This window comes from Mauremys mutica, chromosome 2, assembly GCF_020497125.1.
Source record: "Mauremys mutica isolate MM-2020 ecotype Southern chromosome 2, ASM2049712v1, whole genome shotgun sequence".
Classification (NCBI taxonomy): domain Eukaryota; kingdom Metazoa; phylum Chordata; order Testudines; family Geoemydidae; genus Mauremys; species Mauremys mutica.
In genome coordinates, this window is record NC_059073.1 from 255798832 (window position 1) to 255815621 (window position 16790).

The 16790-nt window shown below is 42.6% G+C and overlaps 1 protein-coding gene across 4 annotated transcripts in view; it reads right to left on the reverse strand.

Annotated features, from left to right (window-relative positions):
• The window catches only part of ST8SIA6 (ST8 alpha-N-acetyl-neuraminide alpha-2,8-sialyltransferase 6), a 55055-nt gene that overhangs the window by 24209 nt on the left and 14056 nt on the right, over positions 1 to 16790 (reverse strand). For 3 of the 4 annotated variants that reach the window (XM_045002932.1, XM_045002935.1, XM_045002934.1), the window contains 2 exons: positions 13862 to 13957; positions 5481 to 5567 (listed from right to left, as the gene is read on the reverse strand). In XM_045002932.1, coding sequence (XP_044858867.1) covers positions 5481 to 5567; positions 13862 to 13957 — 183 coding nt within the window. The remainder of the gene's footprint in view (positions 1 to 5480; positions 5568 to 13861; positions 13958 to 16790) is intronic. The other variant, XM_045002933.1, reaches the window with a different exon arrangement.

A 16790-nucleotide genomic window follows, 5' to 3' on the forward strand; every position in this document is an offset into this window, starting at 1 on the left:
TGGACAGGGGGAAAGACAAGGTTATAGCAAGAAGACTCATTGTGCCTGTCAGTTTTGAGGCAGGTAGTGGATAGCCAGCTTATACCCTGTGCTCGGATCTGCCTGCAGCGGAGCCACTGAGGTTTGTGCAGCATAGAATTGCCAGCTGTTACCTTTTGGCCAAACACTTAAGTAAATATTTCTCCCTTAGAGCCATACCTGTTCCTTGTACTAATTCACTCCCCCATTCCCTTGTTTGTCTTTGGCTCTGCTAGGCTGGAGCCATCTGTGGAAGGCAGCAGAGCTATGATACTAGGGGAGACGCTTGCTGAATATTAGGCGGGGCTCTTTTCTAGTAAGATAGGAATTGCCATACTGGAACCGAGCAGTCATTTATCTACTCTAGTACCAGTCTCTGATAGCCGCCAGTACTAGATGCTTCAGAGGAAGGTGCAACAAAGCTCAGAGCTCAGTTATGGAATAACCTATGCATGGGGGAAGCTTTTTTTCAAACCTCATTAACTCAAGATTAGTTTATGCCTGGAAGGCTTTACATCTCTTATTAAAAAAAAAATGTATTTTATCCTATCTATTCTATTCTTCAAAGCTGCAGGGAGGAACATGGTGATCCTGTACAACAATACTAAACATGCCTGTGAGGTTGGTAAGCGCTGTTTCCATTTTACAGATTGGCAAAGACAGATAGAGAGAAGTTAAGTAGTTCGCCTTCGTATACCGTGGACTAGCCATTAAAAGGACTCCAGTGGATTAAGCATGTGAATGGCAATTTTAATCCTCCTTCTGACAGTAAGTAGCTGCATGACCTGATTCACGTCACATAACCTCTCTAAGCTGAGTTTCATCATCTGTGAAACGGGTATGACTGTATTTAGCTAGCTCATAGGGAGGCAGAACGGAGAAATATTTGTAATGTACTACACAAGTATAATGTACTATTCTGTAGAAGCAGAACTCAGAAGTTCCTTGCTCCCAGCCCCGTGCTCGGTGCATTGGACCAGTAGCCTATAAAGCAGGAACACATGGACAAACAGAATTAATTTAGAGGTAGAAATAGGCAAATAGGAATTTATAAGCAAAAGCAGCACTTTGACTTTTCATATGCTTCAGCGTGAAAAATTGCCACTGTCCCAAAATTCTGTGAAAAGTCTAAATACCAGGGTGCAACTCCAGTCCTGTCCAACATTACACAATGTGGTGCTATTCCTCCCCCTCCCCGCTCAAAAGATTTCACCAATTTCTTCCAGCTCTGTTCACCACACAACTCTGCCAGTACATCATCATTTCTAAGCTGCTATTCTAGTCTCTTGCTCAACACTGATAAACATACCAAAGCGTGTGGCGGGTTTCTAAGGGGCACAGATTTAGTTAGGAAGCAATATACTGAATCTTAAAGGAAAGCATATTTCCTCTGATGTGCTGAGAGATCAGAACTTTTGCAAGATTCTGAAGTGCTGGAAGAGCAGGATATCTATAAAATTTTTAATATCCGGCTTCTTGAAAAGAACAGAAAGAAGAGATTGAGATAAACAGAGTTACTTGAACACATACATCCCATGCATAATAATCATCCAGCACCAAAACAAGTTAACTTATAGGTCAGTGATCACATTTTATTGTGTGTGTGTATATATTATATATAAATTAGACACAGTTGATAGATAGTTGGGGGAAGAGAGCTTCTTATTTTATTACATTTCATAAAAGTTTAGGAATTAATACAACTTTTACAGTAAAAGTCAATGAGCCCAAATTTCAATAAGCCTATCCTAACCTACCACTAGGGTAGAAGGCCATATAATTACCTTAAGTTTCCTAGAAGGCTAGTGCATCCAACAGTTTGCACATCTGAATACATCTGCCCTGATCTTTGCAAGCATGACAAAACTTGGGAGACTTTGCTGCTCATTGTACATACTTCTGGTCAGGAGGGAAAAGACTGCTAGAGCAACAGTGAGGATGCTCATAGACTTCTCCTATGCTGTAACAAGAGGACAGGATAGAAGGTACCACACTAGATTCTCATGGAACTTATTCCATTTAAGAGCTAGAACAGGTGTGGAATGGGAGGTGGGAGCCTCTGGCGGAGACAAGCTAGGAACAAGTCAGCCTGGAACCGGGAGAGATTGCTCTGGGGATAAATCTGCCTCACTGGCAGGGCAGAAATAGCTTGCAGAGTGAAGCAGCTCTCTAGGTAGTAGGCAGTAAGAGAAAAGCATCAGTGCACAGCAGCCCTGGCTGTGGCTGGGGAAACAGCAGATAACCACAGCCTCACCTCCAGCTTGTTCTGCAGGCATATTATTCCTGCCCACCCTGAGTTATGACTGAAAGGGTCTGAAATTAGCATGGCTGATTTTGCCTACAGACATGAACATACATAGCTCCTTACAAAGTCCACACAAAGATGGACTACAAGCCATCAGGAACAGTATCCTCAATAACGCCATCAGGGGCTTGTTCACCTGCACATCTACCAATGTGATATATGCCATCATGTCCCAGCAATGCCCCTCTGCCATATACACTGGCCAAACCGGACAGTCTCTACGCAAAAGAATAAACAGACACAAATCTAACATCAGGAATCATAACATTCAAAAACCAGTAGGAGAACACTTCAACCTCTCTAATCACTCAGTGACAGACGTTAAGCAGGGGCGGCTCCAGGCCCCAGCACGCCAAGCACGTGCTTGAGGCGGCAAGCCGCGGGGGGCGCCCTGCCGGTTGTGCGGCAGGCAGGGTGCCTTCGGCGGCACGCCTGCGGAGGGTCTGCTGGTCCCACGGCTCCATCGAAGCCACGGGACCAGCAGACCCTCCGCAGGCACGCCTGCGGGAGGTCCACCGGAGCCGCTGGACCGGCGAGCGGCAGAGCGCCCCCTGCGGCATTACGCCGTGCTTGGGGCGGCGAAATGTCTAGAGCCGCCCCTGATGTTAAGGGGGCAATTTTGCAACAGAAAAGCTTCAAAAACAGACTCCAGTGAGAAGCTGCTGAACTTGAATTAATATGCAAACTAGATACCATTAACTTCGGTTTGAACAGAGACTGGGAATGGCTCGGTCATTACACTAATTGAATCTATTTCCCCATGTTAAAGTATCCTCACACCTTCGTGTCAACTGTCCGAAATGGGCCATCTTGATGATCACTTCAAAAGTTTTTCTCCCCTGCTGATAATAGCTTCTCTTAATTAATTAGCCTCTTACAGTTGGTATGAGTACTTCCACCTTTTCATGTTCTCTGTATGTATAAAATATCTTCTTACTGTATGTTCCATTCTATGCATCCGATGAAGTGGGCTGTAGCCCACGAAAGCTTATGCTCAAATAAATGTGTTAGTCTCTAAGGTGCCACAAGTACTCCTGTTCTTTTTGCGGATACAGATTAACATGGCTGCTACTCTGAAAATAGCTCCTTATGCTCTAAAACCTTTGTGCCTGAGAGGCCTGATTCAAAGCCCACTGGAATCAATACAAAGACTTCAGTGGTCTTTGGTCAGGGCCTTAGTACCATACATTATATTGGCTCAGCTGCAGGAACAGTGTTGGTTAGTTAACCAATGCTTCATGACCAGCGATGGGAGCATGACATTTCAAATTCTCCACAAAAGGACGTTTCCACCCTCCGCCCCGTCCAGCCAAACTGGATATTAAAATCTCAGTGCTACCTAATTCTAAACAGCTGTAAGGTAGATCAAATTATTAATCATCTTGCCAGAATCTCTAACCCTCTGTTCCATAGAATAATGTGATTCAAGAGAGTATTTTTCCTTCTTGAAAAAAAATCAGTATTAGCAGAATTAAGTTGTGCTTCCCTAAACCTGAAGTTGTGCATTTCTAACTGTAAGTTCTTTGGGGCAGGGATTGTCACTCACTGGTCCTGATTCAGGATAATACTTGGGCACGTGCTTACTTACATGCAGTCTTGAACAGGGATGGATTTAGGCCTGGGTTTACTTGGACTCTGACTATAATGGGAACCCTAATCTAGCACCTGTCTTGATGGGGGCCCTCCAAACATTTCTACAATAGAAACCATAAATAGTCTAGAACTTTGAATTAAGAAATGTATTGCACATTTACAAAGCCTCTCAGATACCAGAGTGGCAGGCACATTAGAGATGTCTAAATAGATACAACTATGCTATCGCTTTTCATTTATCATTTAAAATTGTCAATTTTCTTCTGGAGCTCAGAATTCTTTATTTGGCTAATTCTAGTAAATTATCCAGCTGTTCACTCCCAAAATGTAGAGAAAATTGGGGAAACTAGATTTGTTTAGCTCTTAGAATGTGCTCATTGCTATACATTTCACAGAAATAAAGACAGTCCGAGCTCCAGAGAGATAACAGAATCTTACAACCATGTACTGTAATTCCTCACTTAAAGTCATCCCGGTTAACGTTGTTTCATTATTACATTGCTGATCAATTAGGGAACATGCTCGTTTGAAGTTGTGGGGAGGACACACTAATGTGCCCTTCTAATATCGTTTGACAGCCGCCTGCTTTGTCTACTGCTTGCAGGAAGGCAGCCCGTTGCAGCTAGCTGGTGGGGGCTTGGAACCAGGTTGGACCAGCAGGCCCCCCCCCCCCTGCCATCAGCTCCCCTCTCCCCTAAGTTCCCTGTGCAGCAGCTGCCCAGCAGGCTATCAGTTGCAGCTGTCCCTCCCCTCACTACCATGTGCTGCTCCTGCCCTCTGCCTTGGAGCTGCTCCCTGAGACTCCTGCTTGCTGTGTGGGGCGAGGGGGCTGAGGAGGAAGAAAGATGAGGGGTAATGTCAGGGTGTCCCCCTCCCCCCTGCTCCTGCACCCCACTTACCCCATCTTCCATAGAGCAGGGGGGGGACACACCAGGGCTCAGGACAGAGGGAGCTTGCAGCATCTGTGGTCTCAGCAAGCTGATCTAATTAAACAGGGCAGTGTACTTAAAGGGGAAATACACATAGCACCTTCCATTCCTGCTGCCTTGTAGAGTGAGAGTTAACCCTTGAGGGCTCAGCCAATTGCTAGTACATCAAGGGAAATATCCCACTGACTCCTACACCTCAACCAAGCTTCACAATCATCACTGTGTACCAGTATTAAATTGTTTGTTTAAAAAACTTAGTGTGTGAGTGAGATATATATATCTGGCAAACCTGACCAGATAAATAAATAAATAAATAAAATTATTTATATATATAATAAAATTATTTATATATATATATAATTAGTCTTTAGTCTGGTGAAAAAATTTTTTCCCTGGAACCTAACCCTGCCTATTTACATTAATTCTTATGGGGAAATTGGATTTGCTTAACATTGTTTTGCTTAAAATTGCATTTTTCAGGAACATAACTACAACGTTAAGTGAGGAGTTACTATACTACATACAAGAGGCACTGGTTTATTTGGTATCAATTTCCTGGGGAAGATATGCACCATACATTTATAAAGCAAACCCTCGACAGATTGCTTTTAAAAAAGTTAATAAAATTAAATTACCTAAATTTTGTATATTCTTCTGGTCTTCTTTTCCATGTGCAGTTCTGTATTTTTGTCACTATCTGAAGGTAATAATCTTCAGAATACCTTTTAAAAAAAATTCAGAGGCTAGAATAAGTATAATATGTATTTAGTTCCAGCTATAAACACAAAATTTCTCAAACATGGTTCATACAAAACAAATCCCTTTGTGAATTTCCATGACCCATTTTACCTCTATGTATTGTAATACTACTATCCTCATTTAATTATTGTGACCTATTAAACCATCTTTTTACCTCTTTGATATATTATTGAACTTCTATTTTCAGAGTTTTTCCAATACACCTACAGATTCAGAACTTGCATATTTTAGATCCATTGGATCAATCAAAATGATCTCAACACAGCAGTCCATATTAATATATAAATCTCTGCCTGTTATGCCAGAAAACCGCTTTTTCTTGTATTCAGTGCTTTAAACTTTAATGATTGTTTGAGACATAGCTGTTGCAAGGGGTAGCCTTACAATTCTCCTCTTATTCATTTATTTACTTCATAGATTCTTCCAAGATCAAATTTTATTATCCAAGATATCAATATTTAAACATGAAAGTTTGTTTTAAAACATCTCTTAAGTAAAAATCTGTATTGTATACACCACAGAATCAACAGGGCATATGGAACAAGAGGTTTTTTCATACTGTAAGGAACCTTTTAAAAAGGAGATTTAAGTTAGTGCACAGATGAAATACTGCAAAACATTTTATCAAAAGAAAGGAAAACATTACTTCTGTTATGGATCTCTGCTAGTACAGATTCCATTTGTGCTTTTTTATGTACTTGGAACCTAATGGAATTGTGTGTATTTATTCCCTAGAAACAAATCTGATTTATGGTTTGGGTTTTTTTGTTTGTTTGTAATGTGACTACTAATTTTACAGGACTTGTATCTCCAGAAAACTTGTACCCAGTGTTTTTAGTGAAAAGGATTATTTTTGGAACCAGAGGGCAATTAGAGTGCCACAACTTTTATACGCAAATGTTTCTGAAAATCGCATCTTTCCTTTTGTTTGCTTGTGAAAGAAGCAGAAGTTGCTTACTGCGTAATGTTAACTTTCTGGTCAGGTTTGCCAGACTTTGAATTACCACCTATTTGCAAATGGAAAAAGAAAATGCAATCATTTAGGGCCCCATCCAAAGACCCACTGAGGTTTGAGTTCATTAGGCTTTGGATCAGGTCTTTACACACACACACACACACACACACACACACACCCCACCATAGCTCAGATGGTCTTGAAATAAACATTTAAGTGGAATGAAACAGGACATGTTTACCAGAGCCCCAGCTTATCAAGAACCGCTAAGGAAGCCAATCATTTTTACTTAGCTAGTTTTAGGAAAGTATCAGTTGTGTAAAATGGTCTTAAGTACAGTAAATCATATCTAATATTACATTATGCTGCTTACAGGGGCGGCTCTAGGAATTGCGCCACCCCAAGCACGGCGGCACGCCGCGGGGGGCACTCTGGCAGTCACCGGTCCCGCGGGACCAGCGGCCCCTCCGCAGGCATGCCTGCGGGAGGTCCACCGGAGCCGCCTGCTGCCCTCCCACGGGACGCCGCCCCAAGCGCGCGCTTGGCGCACTGGGGTCTGGAGCCGGCCCTGGCTGCTTAAAAAGGGAGCAAAGGTAGATGTTTGTGTGGAAACTCTGCATGCTAGCTTTGTTTTGTTTTTTAGTGCTGAAATCAATACATAACTTTATTTAGGAGACTAGGACCTACGGAGAAATTGTATAAATTAAGGGTAAGACTACAAATATGACAGAAAAAATTTCTTGGAACAACATTATTGTGTAGGGAAAAACCTATGAGAATCTGAAAGCAGATTCTTGCCTAAGGACATCAACTAGATGAAGATCACAGTCTTCAGTGAAAAAGAGTACTGTCAGCTTGGGAAGAAATGCCATGGGCTGTCAATATTAGAGCGCTTCAGAGAGCCATTAGGTATACTGAGGAAAATCAAAGCAATCACCACAATGCCAGTTCCAAGGCCTCATGAAAGACTTAACATAGGACTGGAAGGGAACTCCTGGGTCACAGAGTCCAGCATCCAGACAATCTGGTCATATAAACCCATTCGTATCAAGCTCTATCTTAAAACCAGTTAAGGTTTCTTGCCCCTACTATGTGCATTAACTGTCCTTATAAAATGGGAGGGGCTTCTTAACTATATATTAATGAGTTATGTGCCTCTGTCTGGAAAACACACATCCCGCGATGTGCAGTCTTGCTGTGTTACTACTGCCTTCTGCTGGATGGGATCAGCCCTGCTCCAATACTTACAATCTCACTCTCTACTAGCTAATTTACAGAGAAGAATCCAAGTTAAATGGTAAATGAAGACCTGTGTTAATGAAACCCTCCCCGTAGGTGCTGTTTAGTAGACATTGTGCCTGTATATGCAGCCATGGATTGCTACAGGTCTCCTTTGCCAACTACTGGTACAGTGCCATCGGTTTAAAACGTTGGTCAGACCTAAAGATGCCTATAGTGTCATGATTCAGACACCATTTTGCCTGCATTAGTTTTAACACTTTATTTTCAGTTGCAAAAGCCTCTCTAAACACAGGCAATATTCAAATAGTTTTTTTTCTTTGGTTGGTTGGTTGTTCTGTTTTTAAAGACTGAACACAAAGCCCTTGGATTTGCTGCTGCTGCTGGTTTCACAGCCTGGAAAACTTTGTCATCAGTCAGAAAGCCTATCTGAGCATCACCTGTTAAAGAGGCCACAAATTGAGTGAATCCAAGATGGCGATAAAGGTTTCATTTCACAGCTCTGTTGTCAAGTGATGGCCGAGGATATATTACCTCCTGCAGCATCTGAGAATCAGCAGCACATGGCCAATGATGCCCAAAGGGTTAGTATTTGGCTACAAAGGTGGGAGAAGCTTGGGTAAGTTGGGCTGTGGCAGAACATGAACAGGGAATAACTATTGTTCTTAGAACAGTGGGTCACACTTCCCCCTTCTGCTTGAAGGTCTATCACCGACATCCCAACCACTGCAATGACATGCCACCCTAGGAAACTCATCTGTGTTAACTGATCCCTCCCAGCTAGTCAAATGATTTTTTTCCCCCCTGCGGTGCCTCTCCCTCATGTACACAGGGTGCTAGAGGGGGAAATGGCCAGGGTGCAATGTCTATTAGTACACGTGGTGGGGATGCTGGCAGACTAAGTCTCCTGCATGCAGCCTACAAGCTCTGGTGCACTAGCAGAAGGGCCGCAGCCAGGAGTGGGGGATGAGAGCCCACAAGGAGAGTCAGGGAGAAGTTAGAGAAGGGAGACAGAAGTAAACCCCACCCATGAAATGCTGAAGCTAAGCACCTGCCTTCAGAGAGGCCAGTTCGTTTGGCAAGAATGCTAAGGAGGGGCTGTGGAAGAGGAGGCTCTCGTGGGACAGAAATACAAAGAAAAGAAGCAGAGGGAAATCCAGGACAAGGGATGGTTGCCTCATGCATTTTGACATTACAAAGCTGCCAAAAGAACCATCATTTTTTTTAAACTTTCGGGCGTGCCCTCAGGGCTTGCCCTAGAATAAAGATGGAAATCTTCCAGGAAACCCAGCCCCTCAGGCCAGCTATCACAACCAAGGCGTGCTTGGTATAATAATACTTAGTACTTACTAGCATTTTTTAAATTTTCAAATCATTGGACAAATATTAAACTAGATAATTTATCCTGGTATGTATCAGCTCAAGAGGCTGAAATGTCAAGATTATTACTGAAGGAACTCTGGAATGGCAGTACAAATCACTGCTTACACATACTCCTTGCCAGAGGTAGATTCAAAGGGCAGCCAGCTATGGAAATTGAGTTGCAGCACTTATGGAGCAATGCAATACCCTGTTCCACAAACCCAGCTCCTCTTCCAGCCTTCCCAATTCATTATCTGCCTCCCGCAATCTGCGCAGCTCCTCTTTCCTCAGCCACAGTGGTAGAATCAGAGAGTGGGAGGCATTAGCACTCTCCCAAGCTTTGTCTATAAACCAAGCCCCAAACACTTGAAATGCTGAAACAAGTCACTAATCTAAGTAGGTTGTCCAGATATTGATCATCTGATGATCCCTCTTCTTTCTGAGTGCTTTGATCAGCAAGTGTAAGGGGTAACAATGTTGACAGTTATATTGTTGTTACTAAGTTTCAGAGTTAACACATGTGAGGTGACTAATAAGGACAGTTTACACCTCACTTGGTGCTCTCAGTTTAGGCTGACAGCAGACACAGCCCGTAGTCACTGTATTGGTTTACAGCCAGCTCACGTTCTGAAGAATACCTATGCAATCATTAAGGATGGTGACCAGACTCTTTATAAATAAAAGCAGATTCTGAAGCACAGACAGGCAGAAAAAAAAAGTCTCTAGAAAGAACTACTACTTGCTGAGCCAGCTGCATCTATTAAACCGTGGCTTGGCTACTCTCTCTTCTGATTACCACAAGCTGGAAGGGGAAGCAGTACCACCACTTTAGTGCTTCTCCATCCACCAGGGGTGGAACAGGCCTGGGAATACCCAGCTGGTGGGAAGGAGCATCAGTGGGAGGAAACAAAGAGGAGTGTAGTTTTGAGATTAGGACAACAACAAATAGGGTAGGTGATCATAGAATGATAGAGTTAATGATTCTAAGGAATGGTAGGAGGGAGAACAAAATAAAGACAATGGATTTCAAGGCGGCTGACTTAAGCAAACTCAGGGAGTTGGTAGGGAAGATCCCATAGGAAGCAAGTCTAAGGGGAAAAAACAATAGAAGACAGTTGGCAGTTTTTCAAAGAGACATTATTAAGGACACAAGAGCAAACTATCCCACTGCATAGGAAAGATTAGAAGTATGGTAAGAGACCACCCTGGCTTAACCAGGAGCTCTTCAATGATCTAAAAATCAAAAAGAAGTCCTACAAAAAGTGGAAACTAGGTCAAATTACAAAGGATGACTATAAACAAATAACACAAGTATGTAGGGACAAAATTAGAAAGGCCAAGGCACAAAACAAGATCAAACTAGCTAGGGACATAAAGAGTAACAAGAAAACATTCTACAAATACATTAGAAGCAAGAGGGAGACCAAGGACAGGATAGGCCCATTACTCAATGGGGGGGGGCGGTATGATAAACAGAGAATGTGGAAATGGCAGAAGTGCTTAATGACGTCTTCATTTCGGTTTTTACCAAGAAGGTTGGTGGTAATTGGACGGTTAACGGAGTGAATGCCAATGAAAGTGAGGTAGGATCAGAAGAGGCTAAAATAGGGAAACAGCAAGTTAATAATTACTTGGACAAATTAGATGTCTTCAAGTCACTAGGGCTTGATGAAATGCATCCTAGACTACTCAAGGAACTGACTGAGGAGATATCCGAGCCATTAGCGATTATCTTTGAGACGTTATGGGAGAGATTCCAGAAGACTGGAAAAGGGCAAATATATAGTGCCCATCTATAAAAAAAGCAAATAAGGACAATCCAGGGAATTACAGACTAGTCAGCTTAACTTCTGCTTAATTATTATCTTTCCGGGTACAATCAATTTGCAAACATCTAGAAGATAATGAAGTGATAAGTAACAGTCAGCATGGATTTGTCAAAAACAAATTATGCCAAACCAACCTAATAGCTTTCTTTGACAGGGTAAGAAGCCTTATGGATGGGGGGGAAGTGGTAGACATGGTATATCTTGATTTTAGTAAATCTTTTGATACTGTCCCACATGACCTTCTCCTAAATAAATTAGGGAAACGCAACCTAGATGGAGCTATTATAAGGTGGGTGCAAAACTGGTTGGAAAATGATTCTCAGAGAGTAGTTATTAGTGGCTCACAGTCATGCTGGAAGGGCACAACACGTGGGGTCCGGCAGGGATCAGTTCTGGGTCTGGTTCTGTTCAATATCTTCAATGACTTTGATAATGACATACAGAGTACACTTATAAAGTTTGCGGATGATACCAAGATGGGAGGGGTTGCAAATGCTTTGGAGGATAGGATTAAAATTCAAAATGATCTGGACAAACTGGAGAAATGGTCTGAAGTAAATAGGATGGAATTCAATAAGGACAAATGCAAAGTACTCCATTTAGGAAGGAACAACCAGTTGCACACATACAAAATGGGAAATGGCTGCCTAGGAAGGAGCACTGCAGAAAGGGATCTGGGGGTCATAGTGGACCACAGGCTAAATAAGAGTCAACGGTGTAACGCTGTTGCAAAAACATCATTCTGGGATGTATTAGCAGGAGTGTTGTAAGCAAGACACAAGAAGTAATTCTTCTGCTCTAATTAGGCCTCAACTGGAATATTGTGTCCAGTTCTGGGTGACACATTTCAGGAAGGATGTGGACAAATTGGAGAGAGTCCAGAGACGAGCAGGGGCGGCTCTAGCTTTTTTGTTGCCCCAAGCACGGCAATCAGGCAGCCTTCGGCGGCGTGCCTGCAGAAGGTCTGCCGATCCCATGGCTTCGCTGTACCCACCGTCGAATCCGCGCGACTGGCGGACCTCCCACAGGCAAGCCGCTGAAGGCTGTCTGACTGCCACCCTCTCAGGGACCGGCAGGGCACCCCCTGCGGCTTGCCGCCCCAGGCACACACTTAGAGCGCTGGTGCCTGGAGCTGCAGCTGGAGAAGAGCAACAAAAATGATTAAAAGGTCTAGAAAACATGATCTATGAGGGAAGATTGGGGGGGGGGGGAAAAAGGGTTTGTTTAGTCTGGAGAAGAGAAAACAGAGGGGACATGATAACAGTTTTCAAGTATGTAAAAGGTTGATACAAGGCAGAGGAAGAAAAATTGTTCTTCTTACCCTCTGAGGATAGGACAAGAAGCTATGGGCTTAAATTGCAGCAAGGGAGGTTTAGGTTGGACATTAGGAAAAACTTCCTAACTGTCAGGGTTGTTAAGCACTGGAATAAAATCGCCTAGGAAGGTGGTGGAATCTCCATGATTGGAAATTTTTAAGAGCAGGTTAGACAAACACCTCTCAGGAATGATCTACGTATTTAGTCCTGCCACAAGTGGAGGGGACTGGACTAGATGACCTCTCGAGGTCCCTTCCAGTTGTATGATTCTATGGTGACTAAAGAGAGGAGAGAGCCAGCACAGCAATAGGAACGGGTGAAATGGAGGGAAGAGATGACTAAGTGCAAGGGAAATGGTAGAGGAAAGACTGAAAAGTCAGAGAAAACCCTGAAGTTTAAGATAGATAGGGGAAAAGAGGTTCAATCAGAAGAGGGACTAGTGGGAGAGGTAGAATTAAAAAACCTAGATGAAACCATTTTAAAAAGAATTGAAATTTGACTAAGGAAAACACGGAGACTGATAAAAAACAGGAAAAAAACCGCATCAAAATTTGGATAACAAAAGTGTGGGGTAGAGGCAAAAAAATAAAAGAAAATGTTTTAAAAACTGATTTAATGGTGGTTTCCAATGAAGCAAAGTTAAAACATTTCCTGGCCTTTGACTGGGCAAAGATGGATAATTTATTATTATTTTTATCTAATTTACATATCATTTGTCCTCTGTGTACAAATAAAAGGCTACAGCCATGATCTTGCAGATATTTAAGCATATGCTTTCATAGTATGTAATAGTATGGGGAGTGGGAGAGCGGTGGAGAGATGGCATATGCAAAATAAATGGGCCACTTCTCCATTTCCTGCACTGATTGGGGCAGAGGGGCCAGGAACCTGAGCTAGGTTGATGTCAGAGTCTATATTCCAGAGTCTACAGTGTCTACTCTAGGAAAATATATAAGGTTTTGTTCTACACTGGTGCAGTTTCACCAGTGGTAGTTAATGATGAAAACTGTAAAGAAGAGGAGATGCTGGTGTCTGTGTATACAATGTACCGTGGTATCTGTCTACACAATGGAACAACTAGTCTCCTGGGGGCAATACTACAGTCACTATAGGTAATTCAGTTTTTATACTAGCTCATTTCTAGACCTTTTCTGAAGAGAATCCACTTGTTGTGATTGTGTATTGGTTTGTAAGAATGTGAACTAATCAGGAAAGGAAACCCCAAAGGAAAATGTGCTTCTCAGATTCTGTCAGGGTGATTTTAAAAAAGACCCTAGATTGAAGAAGAAATAGAAGTCCGCCTCTCATTTTTAGCTGTGGATGAGAAATCTTCTTGACATACTATTTTTTGTTTTCTTTAATTTAGATCAAGAATAAATCCAGTGGATGCTCCAGGGGAAAAAAAAATAAAAAATCAGCCAAACACTGGTTGCACATTTTCAGTTTGCTGTTTTATGGTTTTGCATTAACGTCAATGAGAATTATGTGCAAAAGACAAGCAGATGTTTAGTCTTCTATTCAAACCAAACACAGCAGAAAGCAAACCAAACACCTACCTTTTCTTCTTGATAGATGAAGACCAAATGTTGTCCTGCATCTCCTTACATTTTGAAGCCTGTTGAAGTTGGTAAATTGCATTTTTGAGAGTTGTTCTGTTGGAAAAAAAAAGTGAAAATCTTCAAAAGATAGAAAACGCTCTTAGCAACCCCACAGTTAATTTGATGTGATATGAGATTAATAACTGCCATAGATTCTGAAAAAAACGTTACCAATGAAGTCTGAATCACTTCTATTGTGAGGTTACTCTGCAGAAGGGGAGGTCGTTGTTCTTACCAGCAACAAGTTTGATTTAACATAATCTCAGTTCATATCATCAATTGCCTTGTGCCAATTCCAATGTAAATCAGAAATGTAATTAAAAAAATAAATGGGACTCAGAAGCAGCTTGAACATTACATTTTGAAGATATATTAAAATATTTTTACAATAAATATTTAATAGAGGGTGGTTTTCCAAAGCTGTTGCTAAAATGCAATATTCAGGAACAGCCTACAATTCAAAGAAAACTGGGTAACTCAGGGAGGCTATGTAACTGGATGTGGAAACTTTCACCTGTAGGTCGCTAGTTTTTAATCTAGTGACCCAAGATTAGTATTTCCCCCTTGTTTTATAGGATAAGATGTATAAAGAAAATGTAGTCACATGAATAACATCTCCCCGCCCCACCCCCAAACTTCTAAGTATGCCTCTTGTTCCTGATAGAAGACAGACCCGTTGGTTATTAAGCCTCTTTGGGTACGGCTACACTGTGTTTTAACACCCATGGAAGTGAGTCTCAGACATGGATGCTGGAACTAGGGGTGCTGGGGATTCAGCACCATCCCTGGCTTGAAGTGGTTTCCATCATATACAGGGTTTGCAGTTTTATTCAATGACTTTCAGCACCCCAGCACCTATGGTCTCAGAGCTTGGGCCGTCAGACTCGGACTCACGCTATGGCACTAAAAACAGTTGCACAGACATTCAGACTCGGGCTCTGAAAATCACCCCAACTTTAGAGCCCAATTCCAACCCATGCCCAAATGACTACACAAGCTGTTTTTAGTGCCATAGCTGTAGACCCAGGCTCTGAGACTCACTGTCGTGGGTTTTCAAACGCAGTATAGACGTACTCCGAGATTGAGAACAGCATCTTCTATTTCCTCTCTTAAATTCTCTCTGGTATCCATGTTTTATATCAGACAATATCCTCCTCTCTTTCATCTCTTGCAACATTTTTCTTCCCTCTGACATGAGGTTTTTTGCTCCACTGACCATAATTTCTCATTCTCTGCACCCACTCTTCCTCTTCACCAATTCAGTAGGAGCCCACCAACATGTTCATACACTCAACTGACCAACACTGAGTTAACAGGCTTTTCTATCCAAACACTTCAAAACTGTCTGACTCTCTAAATTCACCTTCTGGCATGCTGGACCCTAAATTATCCCCTTTAATGATACTAAACATGTTTGCTAGACCTAGGTGAAGATATTCCTATTTCAGCATAGAAAACCAGCCTAAACAATAATAGTTTCTTAAAGAGTTCCCTTCTGTCACAGGAAAGGCCAAGATCCTGTCTCAATAGGCAACTGGAAGGAGAAAGTATCAATAAGCACAGAGGATTCTATGAATTAATGATCTGAACACCCTTTTTAACCATCAGGTAGTGTGGGGCAGATTCTTAGCTGTAAATCTGGCCCTTCGAGTGCATAATTTGTTCATCCCTACACCAAAACTCACACTGTGCAAGAATGTCTTAGTTTCTGGAGACAGTGTAGCTCTGATGCTCGGAGCATAGTTGCACAGATCATGGTTAAAGGTGTGTAGCTTGTGCACAGATGCTGTGTGATTCGTTCATGACTGCCTATGTGCGGGTGCTCTCCACTGCAGTGCATACAGACTCATATTCTAGTGATTACGATGCCAAGGGCTTTGTACATTTCAGCCTCAAGGCTGATGAACCAGGAGTGCTGATGTTGTTCCTGCACCTGTCACCATCACTGGGATGTGCTGGGCCCAATCCTGTCCTTGGCTCACCAGCACACCAGGCTCACAATGAAGTCCCTGAGAGGCCTGCACCACATCATAGTAGAATTTGGCCCACTCTGTGCACATAAATACTGAAGCAGGGGCTGATCGTGCAGTTCTTATTCAGGCAGAACTCCCTTAGGAGTCAGTGCAAGTCTTACTCAGGTAAGAATCGCAGATCAGCCCTTGCTTGACTAAGCAGGAATAAACAGACTGACGTTAGCAGTAACAACGTTTTGGTACTAGGCTCTGACAAGCACTTACATGGCCAGGCAGTAGGACAGAGAGGGAGTAAGGAGCCTTCCCTCGCCCCGGACAGGGCACATAAGGGCTGGGCAGAATTGCAACCATTTGCCTGGAGACCACAGGAACAACTCACCCAGAGTTGGCTGGCTGTGATGGGGAGAGGGAGCATACTGCATCCCTAAAAGGGAAGTCACAGACTCCACTTCCCCCTGGACAGAGAAGGGGTTCCCCCAGGAGCGCATCCAGGGTTCTCCTTGGGGAGCTGCAGCTTTGCACACACTTTATCGGGGGCTGTGGCAAAATGCCACAATCTAGCTTTGTTTTTTCAGCTATACAGGGCATCTAACAGACAGACAACAACAGCTGGTATTACTTCTTGTCAGCTCAGTGGCTGATTTTGGATATGGTTTCTTATGTTAATACTTCTTTTGGAAGAGTGGCATACAAATATAAGGGCAGCAGATTTTCAGGGCACCAAACTCAGTACAGAATGTATATAACTGATAATAAATGTTCTGTCAATACAGTTCACACACACAGGTTTACTAAATGAGGTCCCTTTGTCCTGGCTCTCATAAGAGCTCTGCACACATGTGTTTAAGCAGCTTTTGGTTAGCCCAGATTTATAGATGTAGATATTTCTTTCAAAACACAACCAGAATGACACC